The sequence below is a fragment of the Arvicola amphibius genome, chromosome 12 (genome assembly GCF_903992535.2).
Source record: "Arvicola amphibius chromosome 12, mArvAmp1.2, whole genome shotgun sequence".
NCBI lineage: Eukaryota > Metazoa > Chordata > Mammalia > Rodentia > Cricetidae > Arvicola > Arvicola amphibius.
Genome location: NC_052058.2, coordinates 86817986 through 86845762, shown reverse-complemented (window position 1 = coordinate 86845762; position 27777 = coordinate 86817986). Strand labels below are relative to the sequence as shown.

Sequence of the window (27777 nt, the reverse complement as noted above, 5' to 3'; positions counted from 1 at the left end):
AAAGTTGTTCACCTATGAGTCATTAGTAAGTCCCTAAAATGTGTGACTGGAGCCAAGAGACTTGAGTAGAGGAGTTGCCCAACACTACTAGATGTTATTGACGAGGGCTGGCTTCCCATATAAAAATCTCCTGGGGCCATGAGATGGCATCAGGAGAAACGTGCCAAACCTGTTCCACTGGATGTTGGCGTGTTTGCTCCCCATTCCCCTGGGGAGCACCCCATCTTCAGCACCGTCTAATGCTCAGAATCCTTTCCTCCTATTGGTCCAAGTTCCCACAAACTCAGATGCCCCTGCTCTTAGTGTTTGCTATATTTGGGCCATTTATTCCCCTGGGGATGCCCGCAGGGCACAATGGTGTAGATGTGGCTGTGGGAAGGTGGAGAGAGCACTGGGTACCCAATGAGGTGCGGAGCTGGGAGGCACGTCTGGAATCTTCAGGCATGTCTATACCTGAGGTTCAAACAAATAACAGCATCACATCGCCTCTGCCAGCTCTGCTCAGGGTAGACAAGCAGCAGGCTTTTATAAAGGGCTGGGCTTTGTCTCTTCTCCCGAACCCCATGCCAACGTGAATTCCAGAGAGCCAGCCCCAGGTCCCAGGAACCCAGAGACCCTCTCAGGTTGGTGATAAGACTGTCAGCATCTTTAGCTTAAATAATTCCAATGATTGCCCTAAACTCTCGGTCTGGGGGGACGGGGTAGAGAAGGGTAATTATATAGCTCCCCACTTCACTGTGTGACCTCTGCAGGGCCTATGGATTTTTAGGATGATAGGCACGGTACATACTCTCTCTACTACAGAAAACCCCAGCCATCTGGATTAGCTGCCCAGTTGTTTTGTTTGTTTGTTTGTTTTTCGAGACAGGGTTTCTCTGCATAGTCTTAGCTATCCTAGAACTCACTGTAGACCAGATTAGCCTTAAACTCAGAGATCTACCCGCCTCTGCCTCCCAAGTCCTGAGACTAAAGGTGTGTGACACCATGCCTGTCCTCCACAGTCATTTTAATATGTCTGTGGCAATACTGGTCTCAAGAGTCGCAGAAGTGGAATAGAGGCTGTAAGGAGACTTGAGCCAGGTCAGGCCATGTTTTGTTGCCAGATAGATTCAAGTCTGGTTGGTGTTCACTGCCAGCTGTATTTGAAAAAAGCCTTGCCTTAGGTGTTTGTGGATTTTGGAATGTCGTGAAGGCATTGTGACTGTATACTGCCTTGTGTAATCTCCTAGGTCGGAACTAATCTCCCCATTTCACAGATGAGGAAGTAAGGGCTCAGAGGGGGTTAGGATGACTGCATAATGCCATGTGGTTGGTAAGGATCTGGACTGTGATTCCAAGCCAGGCCTATCTGTCAGGGAGCCGGGCATTTTCCTCTGTGGTGTGCCTCTTATCTTTCTGGGTATGAATGGAAGATTGTTGAGGGTGGGACGGACATCCCTGACTTGGGATCTTCCCCCATTGGGAAGGCACTTTCTGATAGGCATCAATTTGTTGATTTGTACATTGACTTCTGGGATCCCGTAGACAGAAAGCTCAGAAGAGAAGCTGGAGCTGAGCTCAGTTTGTGACTTAAAAGAAGAAACCAGCTGGCTTTGTGGGAGCTGTGGGAGCCAGGAACAAGCGGTGATTACGGGTAATGAGAGAAGAGCCATCCGCAGCGGAAACGGCTCCGTGCCCTGTCTGGAGAAGTCTTGCATGGAGTAGGGCCATATGCAGAGGAGTTCGCAAGCAACACTGTTTCCAGATAAGCACTAGGGGGATGTGCAGCTTGCAATGGAGGGAATTCAATTAGAGGGTCTCGCTGGTCTTCATTAGCGATGTGAAAAAAACCAGTCAACGGAAATGCTAATTCAATCTGGCGAGGACACAGCATGCTTTTAACACTCCCCTGGAAAGACAGACACAGCTCTGTTGTTTGGGCAATGCTACAGGGAGCAATGGCTTGGGTAACCTTCCTCACCTACCTTCTCAGGGCTGTTAGATGCAACTCCTCTCTCTGGATTACTCTAGATCAGGCAAGATTTGAACTCTGAATATTACCCCGTGTTCATGGTATTTCTCTGTGCAAAGAAGCCTGCTTTCAGTGAACGACAAGCAGTGTAAGGCCTTACACTTACAAGCAGTGTAAGGCGAGAGGTATGGACTAGACTGTGTCTCTCACCGGGAAGATGCTCAGTAGGAAAGATGGCCAGTTAGTTGCTATAGGAACAAAGAATATCTGCTCCAGCCAATTGCAGAGCAGAAAGTGGAGGTAGAGATCTTCTCATAGTGGCTATTGGATCGTGGAGCTGGTAGCAGAAAAGTACTAAAGAAGACTAGATGAACAAATTGGACCCTATAGCTGGGGAGAACCGTGAAACTCAGAGACTGCAGAGGACCCAGGACGCTAGACTTGTTCTCTCCTCACTAACGCTGTCTTCTATGATTGTTGCAAAGTTGTGTCCACTGACTGGCAGCCTGCTCAGAGTCCTTTGAGTATCAATACCGATCTGCCTTTCCTTAGGGACCTCAGCTCGCCCTTATGCCCATGTCTGCTGTTGCCAGCTCACTCTGGGGCAATCCCTGATGCTTTTCTGTACTTTAGAAGTCAGCCCACCTGTTTGATCTGATCTTTGCCATCTTTGTCCTTCTTTGCCTTTTCCTTCTCAATTGCTTCTATTCTATCCTCAGATCAGCCTTGTATGCAAAGTCTAGAGGAGATGCTGGGTACTTTCCACCCTGCACCCCTGTACTAATTGTGACTTCTGGGCCCAGGTTAGTAAAACTTCTCAAAAAAAGCTTACATCTTGAAGGTTTGGTTTTAGAAGCCTGGAGTGTTTCTTAGATCTCACTGTCAGAAATGATTGGACCTTGGGAAAAAATGAATCAAGAGGCTGATTGTCTTGGACTGTCTTGGGTTGTCTTGGGCTGTCTTGGGCTGTCTTGGGCTGTCTTGGGCTCTCTTAGGCTGTCTTGGGCTGTCATCTTGGACTGTCTTGGGCTATCTTGGGCTGTCTTAGAATGTCTTGGGGCTGTCTTAGTCTGTCCTGGACTGTCATCTTGGGCTGTCTTGGGCTGTCATCTTGGGCTAGCTATTGTTGCTCTTTGTGTTCTGGTTCTCTCTTGTCCCTTAGTGCAGGAAAGAATTTTAGCCCTTTGGGCAGCTACAGGAGGAGAAGATGGGAGAGTATCCCTCTTTTGGACATGTTACCAGTAAAATCACTCGGAAGTAGAGTGGTACCTTTCTTCTCTCAACTACAGTCTTTACTCCCAGGGAGGAACTTAGGCCAGGTGAGATCAAGTGCTTACCCTGTGCCAGGTTTCAGGAGCATGACTGTTACCATGGTGACTGTGGATGCTATGATGGAGCAATTTCTACAAGGCAGATTAGTCTCTACTCCTACAAGGATTTGTCTTGAAGAGTTTTCATGTCCCTAGGTAATCTTGCATGAGATTTTTTTACATTTACATATGTGTACATAATGTATTAAAATCAACCTACATTTGAAGGTGAGGATTTGGGCCTGGGAATTTGGAATACTTTCTCACTTGCTGTAGCCCTTCATCTGAAGAAAAAGCAAAGAAGACAAGGGGCCTTCATTTGACTATAAAAGAAGTGGCAAAGAACAATCTGTTAAATTTCTCTTTCCCACCAACAGCCTACTGTGGGCCATGAGAAAGGCGTGGAAGTTTGGGCAAGTCAAGAGAGAGAGATGGAGTGGAGGAGGCCATCAGAACGGCCCAGGCCAACATATTATCTCTTCTCTTTTCTCTGTACTAACAGATCTTGGGAGGTTGATAGGTCAAACCTGCAAAGAATCACAGGTCATTTTGAATTTCAACAATACCCAAATCACAGTGAGCCAGGTAGAGAGGCTATATTTCTGTATCTTCGTTTTGGGGGAACCTAGACCCTGGTACGGTGATGGCCATCAAGTGTGTGGCTGGTGTCATGGGAAGCATGTGTGCATTAAGTCAGCGAACCTATTACCTTTATACTGCAGAAGAAATGGAGGCCAGAGAGGGATGAACTTAGCCTTAGCACCCACCATTGGGAAACTGGCTCTCAGCAAACCCTGGCTCACGAGGGTGTTTCTCTCTCAGTGGGGGAGGAAAAAGCTCTGCCCTTGAGAACCCTTCCAGACCTGACCTCTGAGCTTAGCCAGAGTGGAAGTTTGGGGTGGGAGGAGGAAACTGCAGGGGCTCAGTTTTTGTTCTGAGACTTTCTGGTGAGGGCAAACTGGCTCATATTTAGACAAGTTATGCTTTTCCAGAGGGTGTGCATCCCAGACAAGTCCAATTGCAGCAGGAGGCTTAGGGCGGGTGTATTAAGGAGCCCATGACACTGTCCACGTGAACTGTCTCCAACTCTACCCAGTCTCTGAATTCGTTTACTTTCTCCTTTGGCTGGGAGGGAGGAATCTGGAGACTGCTCTGTGGGTGGCAATAGCCTTGCGCTTACCGATCCCACTCTCCTGGGATAACACTGGAGAAGCTTCCAGGGTGTGGGGCTTCCTTCCTTTGCACAGTGTTCCTCCTCCAGGTCTGGAGCCCCTCACCTCTGTCCACCACGTGTGTAGACTGAGCTGGTAGGCCCACAGGGTCTGTGCCTTAAGGGCTGTATAGGAGAGAGAGAGAGAGAGAGAGAGAGAGAGAGAGAGAGAGAGAGAGAGAGAGAGAGAGAGAGAGAGAGAGAGGAGAGGAAACTAGAAGATGAATTGGTCCACCACCAGTGAGTTGGGCTATTTCTGAAAAATAGAACATATCTACAGCCAGCCACAGAGGAGGTCAAACTCTGGGCGCAGGGCTGGAATGCAAGGGGCCAGGCAGTGGGTGGAGCTGTGGTTTTACCCTTCCTGGCAGCTTGGAAGGCTTTGCAGTGCCCTTTGGGGAAGGTGTGGCTGCTCAAAGCCAAGTGTGTGGAGCGGGGAGGGACTCGACCCTGCAAGTTGCTGACGCCGCACGCATGCATGCACGCTGTGCTGCACACTGGAGACGGGAAGGGAGTGTGCAAGCCCCAAACTCCCAGCTGAGCCCAAGAGCAGAGTTTAATCCCAGGTGTGGCGATTCTCAGTGCTCTTTGCTATTAGAAAGAAATCAGGTTAAGCAAAGCTTGATGTGAGAGGAAAGTGCAACATTGCTGAGCCAGGGGCCAGGGAACTCAGAGAAGCACAGGCGTGCCAGCGTGTGCCAGCGTGTGCCAGCATGTGCCAGCGGTCGCAAAGAGCATGGGAGAATGGATGGCTAGAAGGAAGCATTGAGCCCCCATTCCCAAAGCCTCACCTAACATGTAACTCCCCAGTTGTGTGAGCCCAATCTGATCCTACACCAGTGTGTCTGGAAACACACAACACACATGCCCATCCCTCCCCACCCTCCTACACTCGTCAGCTCACCCCTGAGCAGCTGTACTTCATCTTCGCATGTGCATGTGTGCGGTTTGGGGATTTCTGAGTGGCTGTTTATGGCTAGAAAATTGCCTGTTCTGGCTCTGTCACAGAAGGACCATCTGGGCTAAATTGACTGCTTCGTGACCTTTGTCCAGACTGCCCTTGGCCTGTCCTTCTCAGCCCTGAAGACACAGCTCCCTCATCTTGCCATGTATCCTCCCCAGCTCAATCTGTCTGCAAGATGGGGCGAGGGTTTCAGGTGAGAAGTTAACTCTCCTAGAGGATTCCCTGAACACTTAATGGTGGCTTCCTCTGGCCTCTCATTCACTCTAGGGGTAATGGGATTCCCTTTCTCCTGTCCACCGTGTCCCATGGGAGCAGGAACTTGCCCACACTACAGCTGGGCAGTTGCAGCAAAGGCACTGGAATGTGGAACTAGGTAGTCAACGCTTTCTGTCCAGGGATACTGTGGCTAGAGCTGACTTGCTTTTCAATGCCCAAGTAAGATAGGTCAAGCAAGAGATGTCCACCTCCTGGTGCAAAGGCTGCTGGGAACAGATGTCCCACTTGAGATCCTCCAGCATTGTTCCTAGGGACAAGAGAGGATTCTGCCTTTGACGAGCCTTTGGTCTGAGGTGGGGGCAGAATTGCAAGTAGATTTAGTGATCTTTGGGTATTCTTCCTCCCCGCCCCCCATTTCTTTCTTGAGATAGGTTGGTTTGGAGCTTTCTCTGTAGTTCAGGCTGGCCTTGACAATGGCAGTCAAGTCTTCTTGTCTCACCTTACTGAGTTGAAAGATTGCAGAACACCCCCTCTGGGTGTTCTCTTGATAGATGGATTTTTTTTTTTTGCACCAGTTTCCCCACCCCTTCCTCTCTCCCTCCCTCCCTCCTTCCTTCTGTGGTCTCACTAAGTAGTCTTGGCTAGGTTGGCCTAAGTCTTATAGAGATCCATCTGCCTCTGCTGCCCCAACTGCTGTATTAAAGGCGTGCGCCACCATGCCCAGCTTTGGACTACTTAAGCATCCATCTTTCTGAGACAAAGTGCTGAAGGGGTTATAGTCCAGGAGTTTTTGTAGTGAAAATGGCCATCATCTCTGAGGGATCAACAGTTAAGGCAGTTACAGGCAGACAGTAATAATCATTGGCCCCCCATTGAATGTTTATTAAATGCTGGCAACGGTCTTCCGTTCCCATTGGTGTAATCTCATTTAATCCTCTAGCAAACCTATGAGTAAAGGTCCTGGTATCGTCCCCTTTTTACAGCCGAGGGAATGAAATACAGAGAGAAATGAAGTCACTCACCCAGAATTCTGTGGGCAGTAACTGGAGGAGCTTGGATTGGGACTGAGGCCTATTCCAGAGCCTTAAACCTCAAGACTCATCCAAAGTCAGTGCAGGGCAAACAGAGAGAAGGGTTAGCTGTGGATTAGCAAAGTAGGGGGTGTCATGCTGCATAGCAGACACCAGGCTGGAAGAGAGTAGCTTGAGCTCTGTCCAGGGCCCTAGCTCCTCCAGGTCTCTAGCTTCCTTAGCAGAGCGGAGGCGGAGGAGGAGGCGGGTCACCTGACCTGGCCCCATGATGAGGAGCAGAGCAGGCGCTGGGTCTGGGGTGAGGCAGATGCTGTGGCTCAGGAGAGTGTCTTTATTTCTTCTGTGCCCACTGTTAGGTTTTCCTGGGGAAAAGTAGAAAGATCGGGTGTTCCAGGCTAATTCTTGTTTCAGAAAGAAAATGTCTAGCCACAATCCTTTGTCCTGTCGCTGCTGTTTCCTACTGTTGCCTCCTCTTCATGCAGGCTGGAGAGGGAGGAGAGTTTGGCTAATACAGCTGTCAGACAGCTGTGACTCCCCCCTTTTCTTTTTTTATACTTTTGAAAACAAGGGTATTTTCTTGCGTAACCACAGACCAATTAGTAAATGCCGGAAGCATAACGTTGATACAGTTTTATTCGGTATACAGTCCGTATTTCACTTCACACTCAACCTAAAAACGTCATTCAAGGCTACTCTGGGGTCACCACTTCTCCATCGCTCCTTGTCCAGCCTCAGCTTTTCTTTGTTGCTCATACACTGGCTTTACTGCGTCTTTTCGGGTCTTGTCCAATCTTTCCCCCTACCTCCCTTCTTCCTCATCCCTCAACTGGGTTGCCTAGGATAACTGTATCAAGACATCCTTCTTAGGCATAAAATTTAAATGTGTGTGTGTGGGGGGGAAGGGCGAGGCATGCCAAAAATTCACCAAACAAGGTGAATAATGTTTTTTTCAACTTCAAAAAGATCTACTTATTATTCTATGTGCATAAATATTTTGCCAACATGTATGTCTGTGAATCACGTACATGCCAGGCGCCCATGAAGGGCAGAAGAGAGTGTTAGAGGTCCCCTGGAACTGGAGTCACCGAAGGCTGTGAGCCACCATGGAGTGCTGGGAATGGAACCCAGGTACAAGTGCTCTGAATCGCTGTGCCGTGTCTCCAGTCCCGTAGATAGATGTTATAGCACCACATTAAGCAAAAACAGTTTGTGGAAAACATTTGTCATTTTAAATCAAGTCAAGACCAACAGTGGTGTTACCCCAGGCCACCCTGGAGCCCGAGGCAGAGGGAAAATACACCAAACACACAGCTGTCTTGACATGACATGTCAGTGTTCCTTAAACCTTTCTAGTTCATTAGTTTTTATTAAAAAAAAAAAACAAACCATATTGCATAGCAGTGGGGGGGGGGCAGGCTTGCTTGACTCCCAGGGCCCTGGGTTCCATCGTCAATGAGGCAGAACAACCACCACAGATCTGCACCGGAGTGGTATAAATCTTAGTTGCTGAGATTGTGGTACCCCCGTGTCCTACAGGATGGGTTTCTCTGCCTTCCAGGCATCCTATCTTCAGCACAAGGGAGAAAAAGGTAGGGCTCCCAGCCAGAGGCTGTTCTCTTGCCTGGCCAGAACAGAGGGAGGGTGGAAATGGGGGGGAGGGTACAGAGGCCTTTGGCTGGGAGCCTCTAGTAACAGCTTCCAGCTGCTTCCACACCCACTAGACTTCCGGCTAGGGAGTGGTGTTTGGATGGCCTTTTCCCCCCTTTTCACATCAAATGTGCGATCTAATTAGGACTCCGGATCCCTCAGTCCTCCCTGTCTTGATATCACAGCTTCTCTTAGTTGATCCTGCTCCCACCCTGCTAGGTCTTTCGCTGTTTGTACCAGAGCTTGTGGGGTGTTGTCCCCGTCTTTCTCTGGCCAAGTGAGCCCAAGATGTAGGTCTGCACGCCCCAGGCCTCTGCAAGCCAAGCCAGGGTAGCGGGACACAGCCTTGCTGAGGACAGGTCCTGAGGCTAGGAGGAAGGCTGCAGCTGGAGGACCAAGGTAGGTTGTTTCATCCAAGACCGCTCAGAGCTTTGGAGTCCGGTCTGTTCATCTGTTCCTCGCTACTGTGCGTGTGGGAAGCATGGGTGCAGATGGCACGTGTGCGTAGGTCATATGTGGAGGTCAGAGGACATCCTTATGGAGCTGGGTTCCAGGGATCAAGCTTAGGTTGTCAAGCTTGCTCAGCCAGTGCCTTTGCACACTGAGCTGTCTCACTGGCCCCTTATTTCTGTGTTCATTTAGATTAGAGTCAATATTACTTTCCTGCTGGTATTACCATGGGTCATAAAGGAATCAAGTGAAATGGTGGAAGGCTGTGGATTATGAGGCTGTATTTGACTTTCCTCTTCTGTCATAAACAAGCTCTCCTTTATCTCCATGTGCACGGCCTTTGGGCTTCCTGAATTAATTGCTGCAAAGTCACGAGAAAAACACAGGCTGATCAGGACCCCTGTCCATCCCTGATGTCCAGCATCACTTCCAAATGAGGGAAGAGGCCCCTGGGAAAGGAAGGCTGGAACCTGCCTACCTATCCCAACCCTGAGCTCCATCCACACCTAAAATGTAAGGTGTACGTTAAGAGGAAGGAGTTTTGTCTAAAGCCTTTTCAAGCAAAGGCTTTTCTTTTTATATTTTTACTGAGTTACAGTTGACATAAAATGGCATAGATTTAGAGGCTGAAGCAATGTATTTTGTGAGATATTCTTTTTGCTTTATTTTGTGAATAAGGTTTCATTATATAGCCCAGGCTGGCCCCAAAGTTGTAATCTTCCTGCCACAATTCAGATAATAAAGGGCTGAGGATATGGCTCAGTGCAAGACCTTAGGTTCAGTCTCTGGTTCAGCCACAAGAGGAAAAAAGTCCCCATCCCTCTCTCAAATTGCTTCCTGCCTCATCTGTAATCCTCCCTGTACCCTGTCCTCAGGCCACACCGGTCTCCTTTCTGCCACCATAGACTAGCTTACAGTTTTAAAGTATTTTCCTAGAATCTTACAGTGTATCCTCTTCTGGGAGGTCTGGCTCTTTCACTCTGTGTAATTATTTTGAGAATCCTCTAGCTCATTTCATTGCCGGCGTCAGTAACTTATTCTCTTGCGGAGTGGCATCCTTTCCAGTGGACTCGTGTTGTGTTCGCAGGTTTGTTGACTGTTTTCAGCTTGGAGCTGTTTGTGCAAAGGTGCCGTGATGATTGGTGCCCATGTCTTTGTGTAGACACAGGCTGTAATTTCTCTCCGTGACTATGTAGGAGTAGGGCGGGCGGGCTCTATGGCGTTGCAGCTTTAATTTTTCAGGATGCAGCCTGTTTTCCGCCAGTGAGATGCACCAATCCCTCCTCATCAGTATCTGTTCATGCTGGACCACACTGGGCATTGGCCAGTCTCTCAGATTTCGTTGTTCTAAAATGCCCATGCATTGGGGGGTGTGTGCAAGGCGTCTCATGGTTGTTTCAGTTTGCACTTTCTGCGTCTCCTTTGCTGATGTTTACTGTCTCCATGTAAGTTGTGGAAGTCTCATGTCAGCTCTGTGTTTGGGGTACACTTTACTGGCCTTTTGTTTCTGGAACAGTGTCTTTTAAGAACAATATCTTTTATTTGATGGTTCATTTTTTTTTTTTTTTTTAGTTTTCTTAGACAACCCCAAAGTCACTGAGATTTTTCTTTCATGTTTTCTTCTAGAAGTGTAGCTGTTCATAGGCCTATGGTCCGCTCTAAGTTGCTTTTTAATGGTTGAGTGCAGGGTTCTCTTTTTAAAAGATTTATTTATTTCAGCCAGGCAGTGGTGGCACACACCTTTAATCCAGCACCCGGGAGGCAGAGGCAGATGGATCTTTGCAAGTTCAAGGCCAGTCTGGTCTACAAAGTGAGTTCTAGTTCCAGGACAGGCTCCAAAGCTACACAGAGAAACTCTGTCTCCAAAAAACAAAAAATGAAAAAAAGTTATTTATTTCTAGTGTGTGTGTGTGTGTGTGTGTGTGTGTGTGTGTGTGTGTGTGTGTGTGTGCGTGCCTGTGTCTGGTACCCTTGGAAGTCAGAAGGTCAGAGAGAGCATCAGATCACAAGGAACTAGAGTTTCAGATGGTTGAGAGCAGCCATGTGGTGCTGGGAATCGAATCCTGGTCCTCTGCAAGAGCAGCCAGTACTCTTGACTGCTGAGCCAACTCTCCAGCCCCAAGAGGGTTCCTTTTCTGGTAGTAGCTGTTTGGAATATAGATCTATGGTCTGTTCAGTACCATGTATTGAAATCATCTTTATATCTTAGTCAAAACCAATTGATCACAAATGGATAGGTTTATTTATAGGGTAGGGGTAGGGGCAGGAGGTTCAAGGCAAAAAGGGACAGTTCTAAGACTACCTGTCTAGTGATGGCTCCTCTGTCTGACTCCCTCCAGGGCTTCCTTTCCTTTCTCTTTCCCCATCAACATAGCTGGAAGCTGGCTGATCCCAGCAGGAAAAGGAGGCTGGAGTGATGACCAGTCAGGCTCCTCTGTCTCTAGATAACTCTTGCTTTCTTGCTCCATCTTGCATCTCCCCCTCTTTCAATTATTAGAATCTTTTCCAAGTATGCCCCTCTGCCCTCTGCCAAAAAGGGCTCTTGGTGACAATAATTTCTGTGTGTATTTATTTTATAAGTTTTTTAAGCTTTATTTATTATGTATACAGTATTCTTCCTGCATGTATGCCTGCAGGCCAGAAGAGGGCACCAGATCTCATTACAGATGATTGTGAACCACCATGTGGTTGCTGGGAATTGAACTCAGGACCTCTGGAAGAGCAGCTAGGGCTCTTAACCACTGAGCCATCTCTCCAGCCCTTCTGTGTTTGTTTGTTTGTTTATGTATCTTTATAGCACTACCACTATGTCTTGAGTACTGAGGTTTTATTCTTAGTGCCTGCATTAATAACTTCCTTCTCCTTATCTTCTGTAGTAGGACTTGAACCTGGGGCCTTTTTCATAGTAGGCTGATGCTCTATCATGGAGCTACATCCTCAGCCCTGGCACCTTCTTCCCCCACCTGCTTCTACCCCTTCTCAGATGCCCCCTTCTCAGATGCATTTTGTAGCCAAAGATGACCTTGAACTTCTCATCTTCCTGCCTTTCCTATTCTGACCCCCAGTGCTGGTGTGACTTACTTGCACCACCTAGTGCTGGGAATCAAACCCAGGGCCTTGTGTATGCTAGGCAAGCATTCTGCCAACTGAGCTACAGCTTGAAGCTTCAGACTTTGGTTTTCCGAGATAAGGTCTCATTTGGTTCAGGCTGGCCCAAAACTTGCAATCTTCCTGCCTTTGCCTCCTGAGTGTTAGGATCTATTCTTCTTTTACAAAGTTTTTTGTTTAAAACATTCTGATTCTTTTTCCAGGTGAATTTTGGATTTTGTCTTTAAAAAAAAAACTTGCAGAGATTTTGCTTGGGATTGTGTTGAATCTATAGTAAAATATTGGGAGAATGGATGTCTTAATAATATTGTCCTCTGATCTAAGAAACAATCTCTCTCTCTCTCTCTCTCTCTCTCTCTCTCTCTCTCTCTCTCTCTCTCTCTCTCTCAGACAAGGTTTCTCTGTGTAGCTCTGGCTGTCCTGGAATTCTCTCTGTAAACCACACTGACCTCAAACTCATAGAGCTCCTTCTGCCTCTGCCTCCCAAACACTGGGATTAAAGGCATGCGCCACGACTGCCCAGAATCTCTTCTTGAGATCTTATTTAATTCCTCTCAGTAGTGTTTTATACTCTCCAGCACATGGATTTTGGCTCTCTTGTCAAGCTTCTCCTTTAGCATTTAGTATTTCCCCCACTATTGTAATTGGTGTTTCACTGCTCGATGCTGCTGTGTGGGAACAGAACTGATATTCTGTCCAGAGCCCTTCAGCCTTAGTTCCACCTAAGGCACTGAGTGTCTGCCTGATCCCACAAGCTTTTAAACTGCCCTTTGAAAGCACTGGCATCTTGTTGGGTTTAAAATCTTCCCAGGAGCCGCCCCAAGGCAGCCGTGAAGGTAAGGGTTGAGGAGGGATGGTGCCATAGAAAGTTCTAACCCTGCACAGAACACTCAGCTCTCTGGCATGTTCTCGAGGGCAAGCAGAGCAGAGGTGAATGTAGTGTAGCCCCTTTAAGAGACCAGGGTGAGCTAGCCTCCAGGGCGACAGGGAAGGCATTACCAAAGATAAGATAAGGCCCCCTGGCTGCTTTAAATGAGGGTCCTGAGCCACAGTGGCTGGCCTACTGATAGGCAAACAGGAACCAAGGAGATAAGAAAAGTACCAGTTACTAAAGCTGGCTGTGGTGCCCAGCAAGCCTGCATCTGGGGCTGTAAGGGGAGGGGTGCCAACTGTGCCTGTGTAGCAGAGGGCACTTGTATTCTGCTAGCCTATGGTGTTTTATTTGTGCTCACGGAAAAACAAACAAACAAACAAACCCTCAAACAGGCTTTCCACAGAGGCAGGCACTCTGTTCCAGCGGAGGTAAATGCTCCTAAGTGTACGCCCATTGCATTTGTTCTCTCAGGAGCTGCTTTGACTCCTGCCTCAGCCTCAAGGCTGAGTTAGAGACCACCTGATTTCTGCCTTAAACTAGGAAACCTTGGCAAGGACTCGCCCTGAGAAGCTGTCGATTGGCAGGCGTGGAGCTGCTCATTTGTGCATATCTGCATAGATTTGCATGTGGCCTGCACATAGATACTCTTTCTCTTTAGAGTTTGTTAATTCAGTTACCTATTTTTGAAGAGAAAAGGCGGGAGGTTTTGTCTCCACCCAAACCTGCCCACCTGTCACCTGCACATCCGAAGACGCGTAAGTGACTTCCACAACCTTAGAGTAGAAAGCTCTGTGCTCGCAGCCCTTTGCCTGCTGGTGTTTGACCTTCTCAGTGTTTCCCAGTTCCTCTCTCCAAACTCCTGAGTAGGGCAGAGAAATAAGGGGGAAAGGAAGAGGAGGAGGAAGAACCTTTTAGCTCAGCAGCAAGTGCTCAGTTGCTTGGGGGCGCCCCAGGATTCTGTACTTAGAACAGTTAGAGGCATCCTGGGGTCTGAGGTGGCCTTCCCTCTGCCTCTGTCCCAGGGGCTATGGATGCTATGACTACTTTTGTCTGCACACCCTCCTCCAGAAATAAATAAAAATATCATCCCTCCCCCGGATCCTGGCTTCTCTATTGGCCTGCCTGGCAAATATTTCATAATGTGGGCTCATCCAATTGGGCACCACGCCAGAGTTAAGCGCCTCAGGTTGTAGGCGTGCTCCAATTAGGTGAGGAGGCCTGGGTGGGACTGTAGGCTCGCTCTCCACATGGGAGGCAGCAGCGTTTTGAAGGTAGATGGTGGCAAGCTAAGAGGTGCCATTTGCTCAGGCCTAGGTAGAGGGGACAGGACCGTCCACCAGCCGGAATTTGGCGGCCCAGCACTGAAGGGGTTAAGGTCCATCAGCATGTGTGGCTGTTAATGATTGCTTCCCACAGGGACCTGCTGAGTATTAAAGGGAAACCTTTCCCTATTCCTGAGTGTGAGAGGAGGCTGAGTTAGAGGCAGCAGAGAGACTAGGGAGCACAGAGAGCTGGTGAGTAAGTGGCTGTTGGTTTGGTGTACGTTTGTCTGTCTGTGGGGCTCTGGAGCAGGCGAGGGAGCATCAACTGCTTCTGTTCAGCCTGAGGGGCTTTTGTCACACCAGCGGGGCCAGACTTTAGGCTCACCCCGATTTAGGAGAAGGAAGTCTTCAGAATGGCTCTTAGCTAAGGGGGAGATCCTCAGGCCTGCAGTGGTGTGCAGCTGCGTCTCCTGTCCTGGGGAGGAAACAATGGTTTCGCGTAGCCACCCTGTGCACAAAGCCCAGCGACTCTTCCTTCCAGCATCCCTGTCTGAGCCATTGTCTCCAGAGAGGGGCTAAGCTCTGAGCAGAGCAGGCTCTGGGGGACAGGGCCACAGCAGATGGGGACAACCAGTGAGCTGTGGGAGAGAGCAGGTGCAGCGGACTGGAGGCAGAGCTGGGGATGAACGTCACTCATTAAAAAGACAAAGTTGTCATTTGGGAGCAAAACTGAGATCTCAGAGGAAGAAGAAGAGAGCAGATCTTTTCCTTTTAGGTTTGCTGTTCTCGCCCCTCAGCTTCCTTTTGGATGCGTGTCCCCTCACCTGCCATTGCAATTGTGATCTTTGACACCTTCTGGTAATGTGACCAGGAGGATGGACAAAAAGTTCTTGGTTTTATGGGTGGAAGCGGGTGCACTGCCTGCTCAGCAGGTGTGTGTGTGTGTGTGTGTGTTACTTTTATATGGTCATATGACTTTAAAAGGAATTGTCACCAAAGAAGAAATGTTGATACCCCCCCCCCACTCTCTCTTAAGAGCTCTTTTGTTTCCTTGTCTCTCTTGGGAGGAAAATGGTTAGATGGCATAATGGTTATGTTAGCCCCAGCTGCCCAGGGACTGTCTCGAATAGGGCACTTGCCATGCTGGTCTTGAATGCAGATCTGAGGGACAGGGTAAACTCAGCCCTTCTATGGCTCTGCTGCAATGCTTCCTTCTGGTGGGTGAGGTTTCCAGGAGGCAAACAGAAACCAGGACAATAAGAGGGAGGTGCTGGTCACTAGACCCAGGAGGCCAAGAGCAGAAGGAGCCAAGTTTCAGGGCAGTTGAGGCCAAGAAAGAGGGGGAAGTAGAATCAAGGGGAGGAATGGACAGATAGACCCTGTGTGCCTTGGGTTCAGATTGCCAGCCACAAATGTAAGCAGACAGCCTTTATCTGACACTCTCAGGGGAACTTCAGGGGAACTGCTGTAGCCAGTGGCGTGGATGTCCCTGTGGGCTTGGCACACATGCTCAGAAGACCTCTGGCTTGGCTTCTGGACTTGAGCTGTGAGCCACAGCCTGTGTTTTTATTTTGCACTGGGCCTGTGAGCAGCAGCAGAATTGCTCCAACAGGTAGGTGTGGGCAGACTCACCGGTTAGTCAGGTGTCACTGACCAACGCTGACATCCATCTTGACTGGGAAACACTAGGAAGTAGCCTGGGCACTCTTCCTGGGAGCACTCTTCTTCCTCTGAGGCCATTTCCCTGCCCTCTTGTGTTTATCCCTGGCACCTGCTTCCTATGCGCTTTGTTTCTGAAGAGATTCCACGTAGCATCACTGGAGACTCTCTTGAGGGCTTCTGGTCTGGATGGGAGCAGGGGAAGGGGCGGGAGGTGCAAGGAAGGAAGGGAGGGAAGGAAGAGGAAGGAAGGAAAGGAAAGAAGGAAGGAAGAGAGAAAGGAAGGAAGGTGGGAGGGAGGAAGGGAGGGAGGGAGGGAGGGAGGGAGGGAGGGAGGGAAGGAAAGAAAGAAAGGAGGGAGAAAGGGAGGAGGGAGGAAGGGAAGGAAGGAAGGAAGGAAGAGAGGAAGGAAGGAAGGAAGGAAGGAAGGAAGGAAGGAAGGAAGGAAGGAAGGAAGGAAAGGAAGGATGGAGGATTCTAAGAAAGACTGCCTGTCTAGTGATGGCGCCTCTGTCTGACTCCCTCCAGGTCTTCCTTTCCTTTCTCTTTCCCCATCAGCATTAGCTGGAGGCTGGCTGATTCCAGCAGGAAAAGGAGGCTGGAGTGAGGACCAGTCAGACTCCTCTGTCTCTAGATAACACCGCTTTTTCTTGCTCCATCTTGCATCTCCCCTTCTCTTTCAATTATTAGAATCTTTCCCAAGTATGTCCCTCTGGCCCTCTGCCAAAAGGGCTCTTGGTGACAATAATTTCAGAACTGTGGAGTCTTAATGCATTGATTTAAAAGCCAGTGGATCATTAAAATTCATTGTAATTGGATTTTGTTTCAAGACAGGGTTTCACTATATAAACCAGGCTGGCCTTCAACTCACTATGTAGCCCAGGTTGGCCTTGAACTCACAGAGAACCTCCTGTCCCACCTCTACTGAGATTAAAGCTATGCCAGCTTTGATTGGATTTTGGAATATGTCATTTGATTTTTTTTTTGGATAGGATTTCTGTTCCAGGCTGGCCATGAATTCCTGATCCTTCTGCCCCTCAACTCCCAAGTGCTGGGATTACAGGTGTGTATATCCCACTATGCCCAGCCTTGGTTTTTAATTTTTAACTTTTTGTTGTACTTGGGGGCAAATTTTCCATTCTTGTTCATATAGTTCAGGACTGTTACAGGCCTTGTATTTCTGAGGATTCTGAGCACATATCCATTGGTAGAAGGATAAAGTGGTTTTGGAGTTGTCTCATATAATCCAAAACTTTTAGTGGCTTAGAAGTTCTACCATGATGAAATGATTCATGACTGTTCTGTCTAGTATTGCAATCTCCATGGCTACTGAGTCTCAGTGAAATGTGGCTAGTCTGAGGTACTGCAATTTTAATGTTTGTAAAACTTAATGAAAATCTGAGTATGACTAGTGCCCCTCAGACAGGATGTTACAGATGTGGGATGCTGTGGTAACTGTCTTCCTGATGGTACAGATGTGGGATGCTGTGGTAACTGTCTTCCTGATGGTACAGATGTGGGATGCTGTAGTAACTATCTTCCTGATGGTACAGATGTGAGATGCTGTAGTAACTGTCTTCCTGATGGTACAGATGTGGGATACCGTGGTAACTGTCTTCCTGATGGTACAGATGTGGGATGCTGTAGTAACTGTCTTCCTGATGGTACAGATTTGAGATGCCATAGTAACTGTCTTCCTGATTGTACAGATGTGGGATGCTATAGTAACAGTCTTCCTGATAATACAGATGTGGGATGCTGTAGTAACTGTCTTCATGATTGTACAGATGTGGGATGCTGTAGTAACTATCTTCATGATTGTACAGATGTGGGATGCTGTAGTAACTGTCTTCCTGACGATACAGATGTGGGATGCTGTAGTAACTGTCTTCCTGACGATACAGATGTGGGATGCTGTAGTAACTGTTTTCCTGATGGTACAGATGTGAGATGCTGTAGAAAGTTTTCTTGTTGAACTATCTCTGGATCACCAGATCCCAAATATTGACACAGAGACTTATTAATTATGAAAGCTCGGCCTATAGCTTAGGCTTGTTCCTAACTAATTCTTATAACTTCAAATTAACATCCATTTATGTCGTGCCACATGGCTTGTGGCCACTACCTCTCCTCCTGCATGTGCTGCTTCCTCTGTGTCTGGCTGGCTACCCATTTCCTCCCATATTCCTCTCTGCCTGGAAGTCCTGCCTATACCTATGCCTAGCTATTGGCCATTCAGCTTTTTAGTACACCAATCACAGCAACACCTCTTCGCACAGGGTACAAATATCTCACAACAGGATGCTGTAGTGCCCATCAGCCCAGGTGGTACAGAAGTGGGGTGCTGCTTCCTTTAGTTACGATTGTCCCACCAGCCACTAACTGAGCAGCTGCTATGATCTTATTTAATCCTCCCGGCAGGCCTGGTATTGCTCTGTGTTACAGGACGAAAAACTGAAACCCAGAGATGCAGAGTGGGTTAGTCACTTTGAAGTCACATGAGTGTTGTTTGGCCCACAGGGACCCTTCTAGATACAGACATGCTGGCCGGTTCCAAGAGTGACCCTTGCTCTAGCTCTTACTGGAGCGTCTTCACACTAGTGATTCACAAAGATGCCCTTGGCAAGCTGTCAAGGAGCATAGGAAGTACCACCCCCCTTTGCAGAAAGAGGCAGTCGGAACTTCCTACCACCCACCTGCATGCCACCGCGCCCTGTCATTCCCAGTCCCCAACTACAGCTCTTCAGTGAAGACTCACAGACTGGCTGGTGAGGGGCAATGCCAGCTACAACCTCACCGTCCTCCCACCTGCCTTGGCATCTGGTCCTCGTGCACCATCATGTAGGAGGCTCCTCACTCTCGGAGCAGCTGTCTAGGCTCCTGCCTGCTAGTTCTAGGAGATTTATGACTGCGTAATCTTCTCCTAGACATAGTCTCAGCTTTGTGACCAGTCAGAGCCTGCTGGCCAAGGAAAGGAGCAGGAAACAGGTGGAATGTTGAGCAATCCTGACACCCTTCAGCATCCCAGGAGAGCAACCTAGGTCCCTGTCCCGTGACCCCACCAAATTCTTGTTCACCCTTGTGCAGGAGGTGAGGATTGGGCACAGGCCTAAAGACTCAGGCAGTTAGTTAGGGTTGTTCTAACTTACCCCTGCACCCGGGTATCATCACCCTTACCCACATCATGTGTCCTCTCCAGACCTGTAGCTGACATTCTGGGAGCCTGTGAAACCAGAACCGTGCGGCTTCTCATCCTGGGGAATGAGGAATGCAGCAGAGAGGTTGACAGTAGGCCTAGGCAATCCCAAGGAGGCTGCTGGCTTGTCCCTCACTGTGGCCAGAACAATAAACCTTATCCTCCTGACTCTGCCCTAGGCCTGGCCTGCCTCAGTCCAGGGTAGGACCAGACAGCAGGGAGCTTCATTTTCTTTGTTCCACACCCCACTCAGCCCGCATTTCCTCTGCTGTCTGGTCTGGTGGAAGTTGGAGGTGTCTGTGGATCCAGGCACCACTCGCTGCCGCTGTTTTATTGTGAAAATGAGGAGACAGGCATCGAACAGCTTGAGAGCTTCAGATTGCTGGATGGGGAACAAGAAGGCATGGGATACTTCTGAGGTTGTCGGTCTGGCTGGTTACTGTCCAAACACTCACTGTAAAATTCTCTCCATGGGGCAGGCTGGGTGGGGCTGCTGAGCCCCGTGGGGCACCAGAACCAGATCTGCTGAGTTAGGAATGAAAAGCTATGGTTTGGGTGACCTTCAGTTGACACGGAAGCAGACGTACTGCCCTCAGCCTCTGAAGGCCAAGAGTTTGGGATTCAATCCAGAGGGAAGGGAAGAAGCCTAATTAATTATTGCTCTGTCCCTTCACCCCTGGGAATCTTGCTGACTGTTGGGAAAAGGCACCCTGGAGGCCAAGGAAAAGAATGGGGAGATAGAAAGAGAGGGAAGGGGAGGGAGGAAGCTGGGATGAGGGTGGTTGGGGACTGAACTGGCCTTGCCTTGCTAGTATTTGGCTTGGCTCCTCAGGAAGGCCAGGGGGAAGAAAGTGGGGACTTGGGTTGCAGGTAGCTTTCTTCCCTCTCCATTTTTCTCCTTGCCTCAAAAGGAACCACAGCACAGTGTGGGGATGGTGAAAGCAGGCTCACTCTGCTTCTCTAGCCTGGGCTGGGTTAAGGGGACTTGTCCTGTTCTATGCAGAGGGCTCCTGGGACTCAGGACTGAATGTAGTTCTCACCCACTAGACAGGTCATCAGGCACTTAGAGTCAGACGCCTCCATACCTGGAACAGTGCACAACATCATTCGCCAGAGAGGAGGCTGGCTTGGTGCTGTGGCAGGACCCAGGGCCAGGAGAGGTAGCCAGATCCCAGGCACTGGCCAGAGAAACTAGCTTGACCCCAGAGAGGTGTGACAAACAGCTTTTCTCCTGCTAACAGGAAGGAGCTACATTGAACATCTGCCTAGGTCACTGCCATCTTTCAAAAGACAGCTAGAATCCCAGAAAGTAAAATAATTAATTTCAAGACAATATAACTCAAGGTGTATAGGGTAGGAGAGTTGCATGAGTTTGCCTGTATAATTTCTTTCTGCCCATTTTGTGCCCTGGGCTGCCCCCTCTCCTATGGTAGGAATAAGCTGACCATGCCACAAGACAGGAAGGAGGGCAGTTGCATGGGCTGGGAGGGAGCACACCCAGGGCCCTGACTTGTGCTTCTCCAGTGTGCACCCTCCTCATAACTGAGTCAACTCCCTTTCCTAAGGTAGGGATTGAGCTCAGTGAATCTCTCTGGCATCCCCTCCCTACTCTGGCCACCACAGCTGGAGGAGGTGTTACTGACCACTCAGGGTAGTGTGGTTCTATAGGACTAGACAGAATGGGCAAGAGCAGTACTGGGTTCTGTCCTCTGGACACTCAGTTCAGAGTCGTAGCACATTAGAGTGTTCCACACTTGATTGGGAGGGCATACTATTCATACCGTAATATTGGAAATAACAGTAGCATCAAAAGCAGGGATGGAGCAGGGGCTGAGAAGAAAGAAAGAACAAGTGAAAGCCAGCGAGAGGAGACAGCTGGAAGCTGTTCCTAGCACCTTGGAACTAATACTTTGCTCCACGGGTGGAGAGGGGAGAGACAGACATTGTAGAAAGGGGCTCTTTCCACCTGAAAGGTGCTACCTGGGCCCTGATCCCTCCCCTGGTTTCTTTTTGATGCAGCAGCTATAGGTAGGGCAGGGGCTGCTGTGGGGAGCTGTTGGCTAGGACAGTGTTTTCCCCCAGGACAGCCAGGGAGCTTCAGGAATCCAGCAATCTGGAGAGCTGGAAATGTAGACTGAGCTGGTTTTTAATTGGGATGGAATGCTGGGGCAGATAAGGCTCTTTGACAATAATGATGAGACCCAGACAGGGAAACAGGGCAAGAGCCAAGCTTCCTTTTGTTGGCTGCAGAGTCTTCCCTGCCATCAATCCCTGCTGGAATTTGCTGGCTGGGAGAAAGAAGGAATTGGGAGGGCTGGTCTCCTGCCCTTCCCCGGCTCTCCTCACCACCTTTGAACTTCAGTGCTGGTGATGGGCATTTTGAGCGTGGGGAAGCATGGCTGAAGCTGATTCTGTCAGCAGATTCTCAGGGTCTATGGAAATGAAGCTCCTTGGTACAGCGGGGTAGATGGGATGGAGTGGATTCCTTAGGTTTTCAGTATTTGCCACAGTAGGAGTCAGTAGGGACATCTACCGGGGAGTGGTGTGTGTGTGTGTATGTGTGTGTGTGTGTGTGTGTGTGTGTGTGTGTGTGTGTGCATGCTCATGTGCATGCTCGTGTGCATGCTTGTGTGCATGCTTGTGTGCATGCATGCTTGCTCAGGGCAATGAAGGCTCTGATTTTAACTGTCAGGTGCACACCACAGAGAAACTGAGGATGTCTTGAGCCACAGAAGTGCCCTAATGAGGTGGAGAGAGTATGTCTTGGTACTTGTGGAATGCCTGCCTGCCCTCCATCCTGAGTACTGTTCTCTCATCTGTCTTTGGTTTCCCCATATTCACTCTCGCTGTGCATGAAACATTTTACGTTGAAAGTGTGTCGGGGTTAAGCCGTGGAATTAGAAGAGGTCTTGTTTTCACATGAGCAAACTCAGGGCTGAACAGGTGAGGCCGTGCTGCAGACTCGGTGTGTCCTGCAGTGAAGACTGGCTTGCCCAGGTCCCTTTCCACGGATGGCACTCCCAAGTGAGCCACCTCCTAGGTCCAGTAGAGAAGTGACCACCTCTTGGGCACCTCCGGAAATCAAGGATGCGCTTTCTTCTGACACAAAGTCTTTTCTTCCCGAGTTTCTCACTTTGGGGGAGTGGAATTTGAAAGGTCACCTTAGCTGTCTGCCCTTGAGAAGGGGAAGCTTTTCTGATATCCCTAAAGGAAGACAAGAAAGAAAACGGTTTCCTTTAAAACATCCTACACCTCGTAACTTTTTCCTCTTGCTTTACTTAAAACAAGAAGCTGTCATCCTGTGCAGGATAATTGGTGAGAAACATCATCCAAGCCCTCTGTGTTCTGACCTAACCCCGAGGAGTTGGGGGCTCTCGGTGCACTGGAGTCTGTGCCCTCCGTCCCCACTCCCTTGTGATGTCTTCACATGGTACCGGAGAAGTAATTTAACTTGAGCAAAGGCTGTGGGAGGCCCCTGAGCTCAGCTTGAAGAGAGGGGGGATATTTTTGCCTCCTAGAGGAAGAAAACTCATTTTCCCAATGCACCCCACCCCCTCTTCCTCCTGTTCAGATGAGCTTAATTTTCTTCTCTTCTTAATGAAGATGGATGAAAGCCAAGCTATATATTCAGGGGGAGCCAGTCAGGGAAGCTGAGTGAGGGGGCGAAGGGACAGAAACAGAGCTTCCCTCCCAGAGAGGAAGTAATTAATTGTGAGAGAGAGCTAAGATAGGGAAGCCCTTGGTAATAGAATATCAGTCTTTAAATGCAGGTGGCTAAAAATGACACCAGAGCACGGAGTCTCTTTTATCTTTTCATTTTTACATTTAAAAAAAAAACTTTATTGAGTACCCACAGTGAGCAGACAGGGAACTCAAGAAGCAGCTGGAGACAGGTTCAAGACCAGACCTAAGGCCTCCTGTCACCAAGATCAATCATTGACCAAAGCCCCACTAAATGACTGAATATATTGACCTTTTGGATTTCGGATTAGCCATTTAAATACCAACAGCCGTGACCCCAGTTGCACCTGGCCAACTCATCTCTTCACGGGTTAAATAACAATGCTGTCCATTTATTTTTCTGTGTACCCATCCCATTGTTCCCCTGACCTCAGTCCAAACAATTAGATCAGTCCTGCTCTTTGAGTGTCTACAGTGATATCACAGAGTTGCCATAACAACAGACCATGATGTCAACAGAAGCTGCAAAAAAGAAGCACCTCGGTCAGAAAGGAATCTGTCGTGCGAAGTAGAAGCATAGAGAAGGTGGAGGAGCATCCTGGCTATTTAAGACGACATTGAGCCTGGGTCCTCCTTTGCTGGAATCCTTTACAGACCTCCACGGCACTGATGAGGACTGATAAGAGAATAAGCTTGTCTGGAAGCAGGGGGATAAGGAGGTGACCTTGCAGCCCAAGACTCCTAAAGCAAGAGGACTGTGAAAGGGATTTGACTAGCCTTGACCTCTTCGGGGGAATTAGCATCCATGCAAACCTCCTCACGCGAGCAGATCTGACAGCTACCAGCTGGAATTTATCATCTGGCATCTGGGAAGATTTGCAGCAATAGATACACAATGACCCCCCCTCGAGCCCCGATCCCTGCCCTCTTCCTCACCAGCCTTGGGAGAAAGGTTTCCTTCCACTTCTGAGTAAAGAAGCTGATCTTGGCCAGAAGCTGGGGCTCCACAGACATCCTGCCCATCCCACCCAGACTGCATCTGTCCAACTTCTTACGGGCCAGGCTGGCACCCTCAGAGGGCAAGTAGCTGAAGAGGGGAGTGTGCCAGGCCGGATGCAGAGCCGCTTCGTGTATCGTGCTCCTGTCCGTACAGATGAAAGCCGGGCAGGCTGAAAGGAGGGAACGGAGCCTTCTTCAATTCTCCTCAGCCTCTCAGCAACAGCAACAATAACAGCCAATGAGCCTGAAGCTTCCTTTTAACCCTCAGAAGGACTTAGAAGGTCTCTGAGACGCAAGTTGGTTTGCAGCCCCAGAGCCAGTGTCTGGGCTCGGAACTGGAGAGGCTGGAGCACCGTCTCCCTGCAGGTCGGGCTGGCATGAGTTTCCGTGCAGATGGGAATGCAGCCCATGCTCCTCCGCCCGCCCAGCTGCTCGGTGTCCTTAGCTCAGTGAGGTCGGACTACCTGGAAGCTGCACACCTGCTCCGTGCATGCCTCTCTCCATTTCTGCATTTCCTTCTTGGGAATCTGAATTGGGAGGAGGTCCCCTCTTCTTCAATTATTCTGCTTCTGGCCCTCTAACTGTAGCATCATGCGCGAATGCTAGGAAGCCACAGCCCCCCTAGGGCACCTGGGCTACCCCTCCCATTGCCCACAGGAAGCCCTGTCCCTGTTCTCCAGTGCTAGAGCCAGGAGAAAGGGCAACCCATGGAGCCGGCCCCAGCTCACCCTGCGTCTCTGCCACAGCATTAAGAGTTGGAACCAAGGACTTCTTTCTCAGAGGGATGGTAGCAGCAGGGTGGCTGGTGGCTCCTCTGAGGCTGAACTGGGGACCGAGCTTCCAAAAAGATGTTGAAGTTTCGGGCCGATCGACGGGTCAGGTAGGGATTTCCTCTGTGGACCACGAACCTAGTGAAATCAGAGCCAGCGGCATTGGTTGCTCATCCTGTTTGAATTTAGGGCTCGGCGGTAAGGGGTCTGCTGGAGATGACCATAGTTAGGTCAGTGACTACTGCATTGCAGTGCCTGTAGAGAGAAAGCTATTTTGAAGTTGTTAGCAGCGGGTGGAAAGAGGGCATTGTTTGTAGGATTGCTGGGTAGGAGGCTCAGGGCAGGGAGAGGTGTGCCATGCCCTGGAAAACTGAGCTGGGCAACAGCGGACTCCTTCTGTGTGTGGCTGTCTGAACTACTGCCTGCAGGGTGCTCCCAGGAACACAGAACAGAAGGAGCCTGGAGGGCTAGGGTGGGTGGGAAGCACGTAGGCATTCCATACATAGAGCAAAGCAGAGAATTTGACATTTTAAGGACCTTCATTGTCCCAGATTGCTGCCCTCAGAGCCAAAACCAGAGGATGAGGGTAACAGGCAGGTGTTCTTACTTGCAAAGATTCCCTGTTATCAAATCGAGGGAGCATCCTTGTAAGATTCAGGAAGGAAGGAGGAGGGACCATAGGAGGAACTAGAGGGTGGTTACCAATGTGCTAAGCTTAAATTCAGGCCTGGATGCTGGTCAGGTTTTAGGTCCAGCTCAAGCTACAAACTCCAGGTATCCTAAGAGGCTGGAGCCACCGCCTGCATAGCTGGCTTTAATCTGAACAGCACTGGCTGGCATAGAAGAAAACACACTTTGGTATTACCTTTAGCTCCAGCTGACATCCTGAAGCCTGGGATATAGCCTGGAGCAGCGGGAGAGGGTGGAAGGGACCAAACTAGGCACACTTTGCTCAGGCGTTGGCTGGACTGAGGTTGGTTGAGCCGAGTGCCAGCTCTTTGCTGTGGGTGTGCTTAAGTGCTCTTAGCAGTCTCTGTTTCCATGCCTGTTCTCATGGTTAACTAGGGCCTGGGCTGGGCTCTCCAGGTATTTCTGAAGAGGTGTCAGGGAGGAGGGCCTCTAAACTCATCTCGCCCCTGTGGGCTAGACACTGCCACATTCTCGCCAAGTGGTCCCCACTCACCAAAGCCATTGCTTCCTGCTGCTTTCCTTCCGCATGTTCCCTGAGAGCTCACTGAGGAGTTGGTTTGACATCCTGTCAGCCAGAGGCACCTTCTCCTGCCGCTCCGTCTGCCTCCTTCCCAGCCCTGGGATTTGCTCCCCCAGCTTCCCGGCAGGCTCCCTGCACAACACCCAACCCCACTCTTGGCTACAGCAGCCCTTAATTAGGTACAAGTGTTAGGCCAGCACTGACCTTGCTGTTTGACAGTTCCGGGGGGGTTCTGCGATGCCCAGCAGCCTCTCTCAACAGGAGACTACAGTCTCCGAGTGTGCTTGAGTCCCAGCCCAAAGCTCCATCATGGAGTTTCTAAATTTCAGGATACATTTGAAGAAAGAGATGGAGCTTAGAGCAGGAGGGGAGTCCAAGGTCACAAGGGAGTTCCTCCAGCAAATTATGAGCAAGCATTTTCTGTGTGGAGCTCTGGCAGGCGCTGTCCCTGGGAAAGAAGCTGCTGCATGAGATCTCGACTGTGTCAAACTCAGGCTTGGAAAGCCCCAACTCACCCTCCCTCCCGTCCCCAAGGTGGCCACTGAATGCATAGAGTCTAGCTGTCTGACAGCCTGCACTCTCCAGCAGGTGGTTAACACTAAACCAGGTAGAGGTGACTAGGCTTCAGTCTCTCCCTGACTCCACCCTTCTGCATCTTCCTGACCCCGGGGCAACAGAGCCACAGCTCCTTCCATGGCCTGCCATCCTTTGGATTATGACTCTGTCTTCCCCAGCTGATGGCAGCTCTCTTCCCCTCTTTTTCCTCTGCAGCCACAATGAAAGACGCAACACATTTCGACACCCAGTGACTGGCCAGGTCCCAGAGGAGAACAAAAAATTTGACTTGAAAACGTAAGTTCCCCGCTTTTTGCCTTCTGTCCTTTGCCACTGCTGTCCTGTTGCACTAAAGTAGGCTCGGCAGGGAATGAAGGAAGAGGTATTTGGGTTCCTCACCTCAGCTTTAAGGACCAGAAACCTCTGGGCCACATCTTTTGACCACTCCCACACTATTCCCAAGTTCTGGTAGAGAGCAAGTTGGTGTTTCCCATAGGTGGAGCTGAAGGAATTGAGAAGCCTGCTTTTAGCTTGGGATAGTCCCTGGGAGCCCCTGAAGGTAGCGCAGGGGAATCTGATGTAATCAGAGATCTAAATGCACGTACTTCACTTGGAATCCTGCCTCATTGAAAGGGGAGGAAAATTCAGAGACCACTGAGCTTTTGTGCCTTTAATCAATGAATTTTTCCTCCTCTGGGATCAAATACATAGCTTTATGTATGTTGAACCTTTAAAATAGAAGGCTGCAGGCCTAGTGGTACATGCCTATAATCCCAGCTTCTTGGGATCCTGAGGCTAGAGGGTCTTGATTTCAAGGCCAAGCTGGGTTGTGTAGTAAGACTCTGTTTCGAATAGTCTATTACTTAGAGTCTAGAGTTTTAAATATACACAAACAGAAGAAAGTCACATGGGGTGGCTCCAGCCTATAATTTTAGAATTTGGTTCACAGAGGCAGGAGGATCAAGAGTTCAAGATCATCCTCAGCTACATAGTGAGTTTGAGGCCAATCTGGTCTATGTGAGACCCTGTCTTTAAAAAAACAACAAACCAGCTAGGTAGTGGTGGTGCACGCCTTTGATCCCAGCTTTGGGGAGGCAGAGTAGGCAGATCTCTGTGAGTTCAAGGCCAGCCTGGTCTACAGAACAAATTCTGTGACAGCCAGAGCTACACAGAGAGACCCTATCTTGAAAAACCGAAACAAACAAACAAAATAAAACAACCAAAAAACCCAAGTCAAATTCATAAATGAACAGAGAAGAAAAGGGAGATTATCTGGGAAGAACCAAAGGAGCCCCTGGGATGACTTCTGAGCTGTATCTCAGGCTGGGGCTTTGTGCTGATGTTGGGGCAATGGGAGGCAGGACAGGGCTGGTGCTTTCCATTGCTTCTTGGCTCTGACTAGTTTCCTTCTATCGTTGAATTCAGATCGGCCTTGGACATGTCCAACAAAACAAGTGGGAAACGTTCTGCTACCATCAACAGTGACATCTCCAACCACAACATGGTGTCAGAGGTCCCTCCAGAGCGGCCCAACATCCGGGTGAGTCCAGTCCTCTAGGCAAGCTGTCAGGCAGGGCATGCTATCAGGTAGGAGGATCTCAGGATCTCCAGGAAAGTCCTTGCCTGTCCAGCACATCCGTAGGCTCCAGTGGGCAGGCCAGGAGGTACAGGAACCCAGTGCAGA

General features: G+C 49.4%; 1 protein-coding gene across 13 annotated transcripts in view; it reads left to right on the top strand.

Annotated features, from left to right (window-relative positions):
* The window catches only part of Plekha6 (pleckstrin homology domain containing A6), a 142441-nt gene that overhangs the window by 69164 nt on the left and 45500 nt on the right, over positions 1-27777 (top strand). For 11 of the 13 annotated variants that reach the window (XM_038349921.2, XM_038349924.2, XM_038349936.2 and 8 more), the window contains 2 exons: positions 26310-26390; positions 27519-27633. In XM_038349921.2, coding sequence (XP_038205849.1) covers positions 27532-27633 — 102 coding nt within the window. In that variant the 5' untranslated portion in view covers positions 26310-26390; positions 27519-27531. Of the gene's footprint in view, positions 1-8527; positions 8729-14022; positions 14276-26309; positions 26391-27518; positions 27634-27777 lie in introns of those variants that run through there. The other 2 variants (XM_038349932.2, XM_038349929.2) reach the window with 2 other exon arrangements.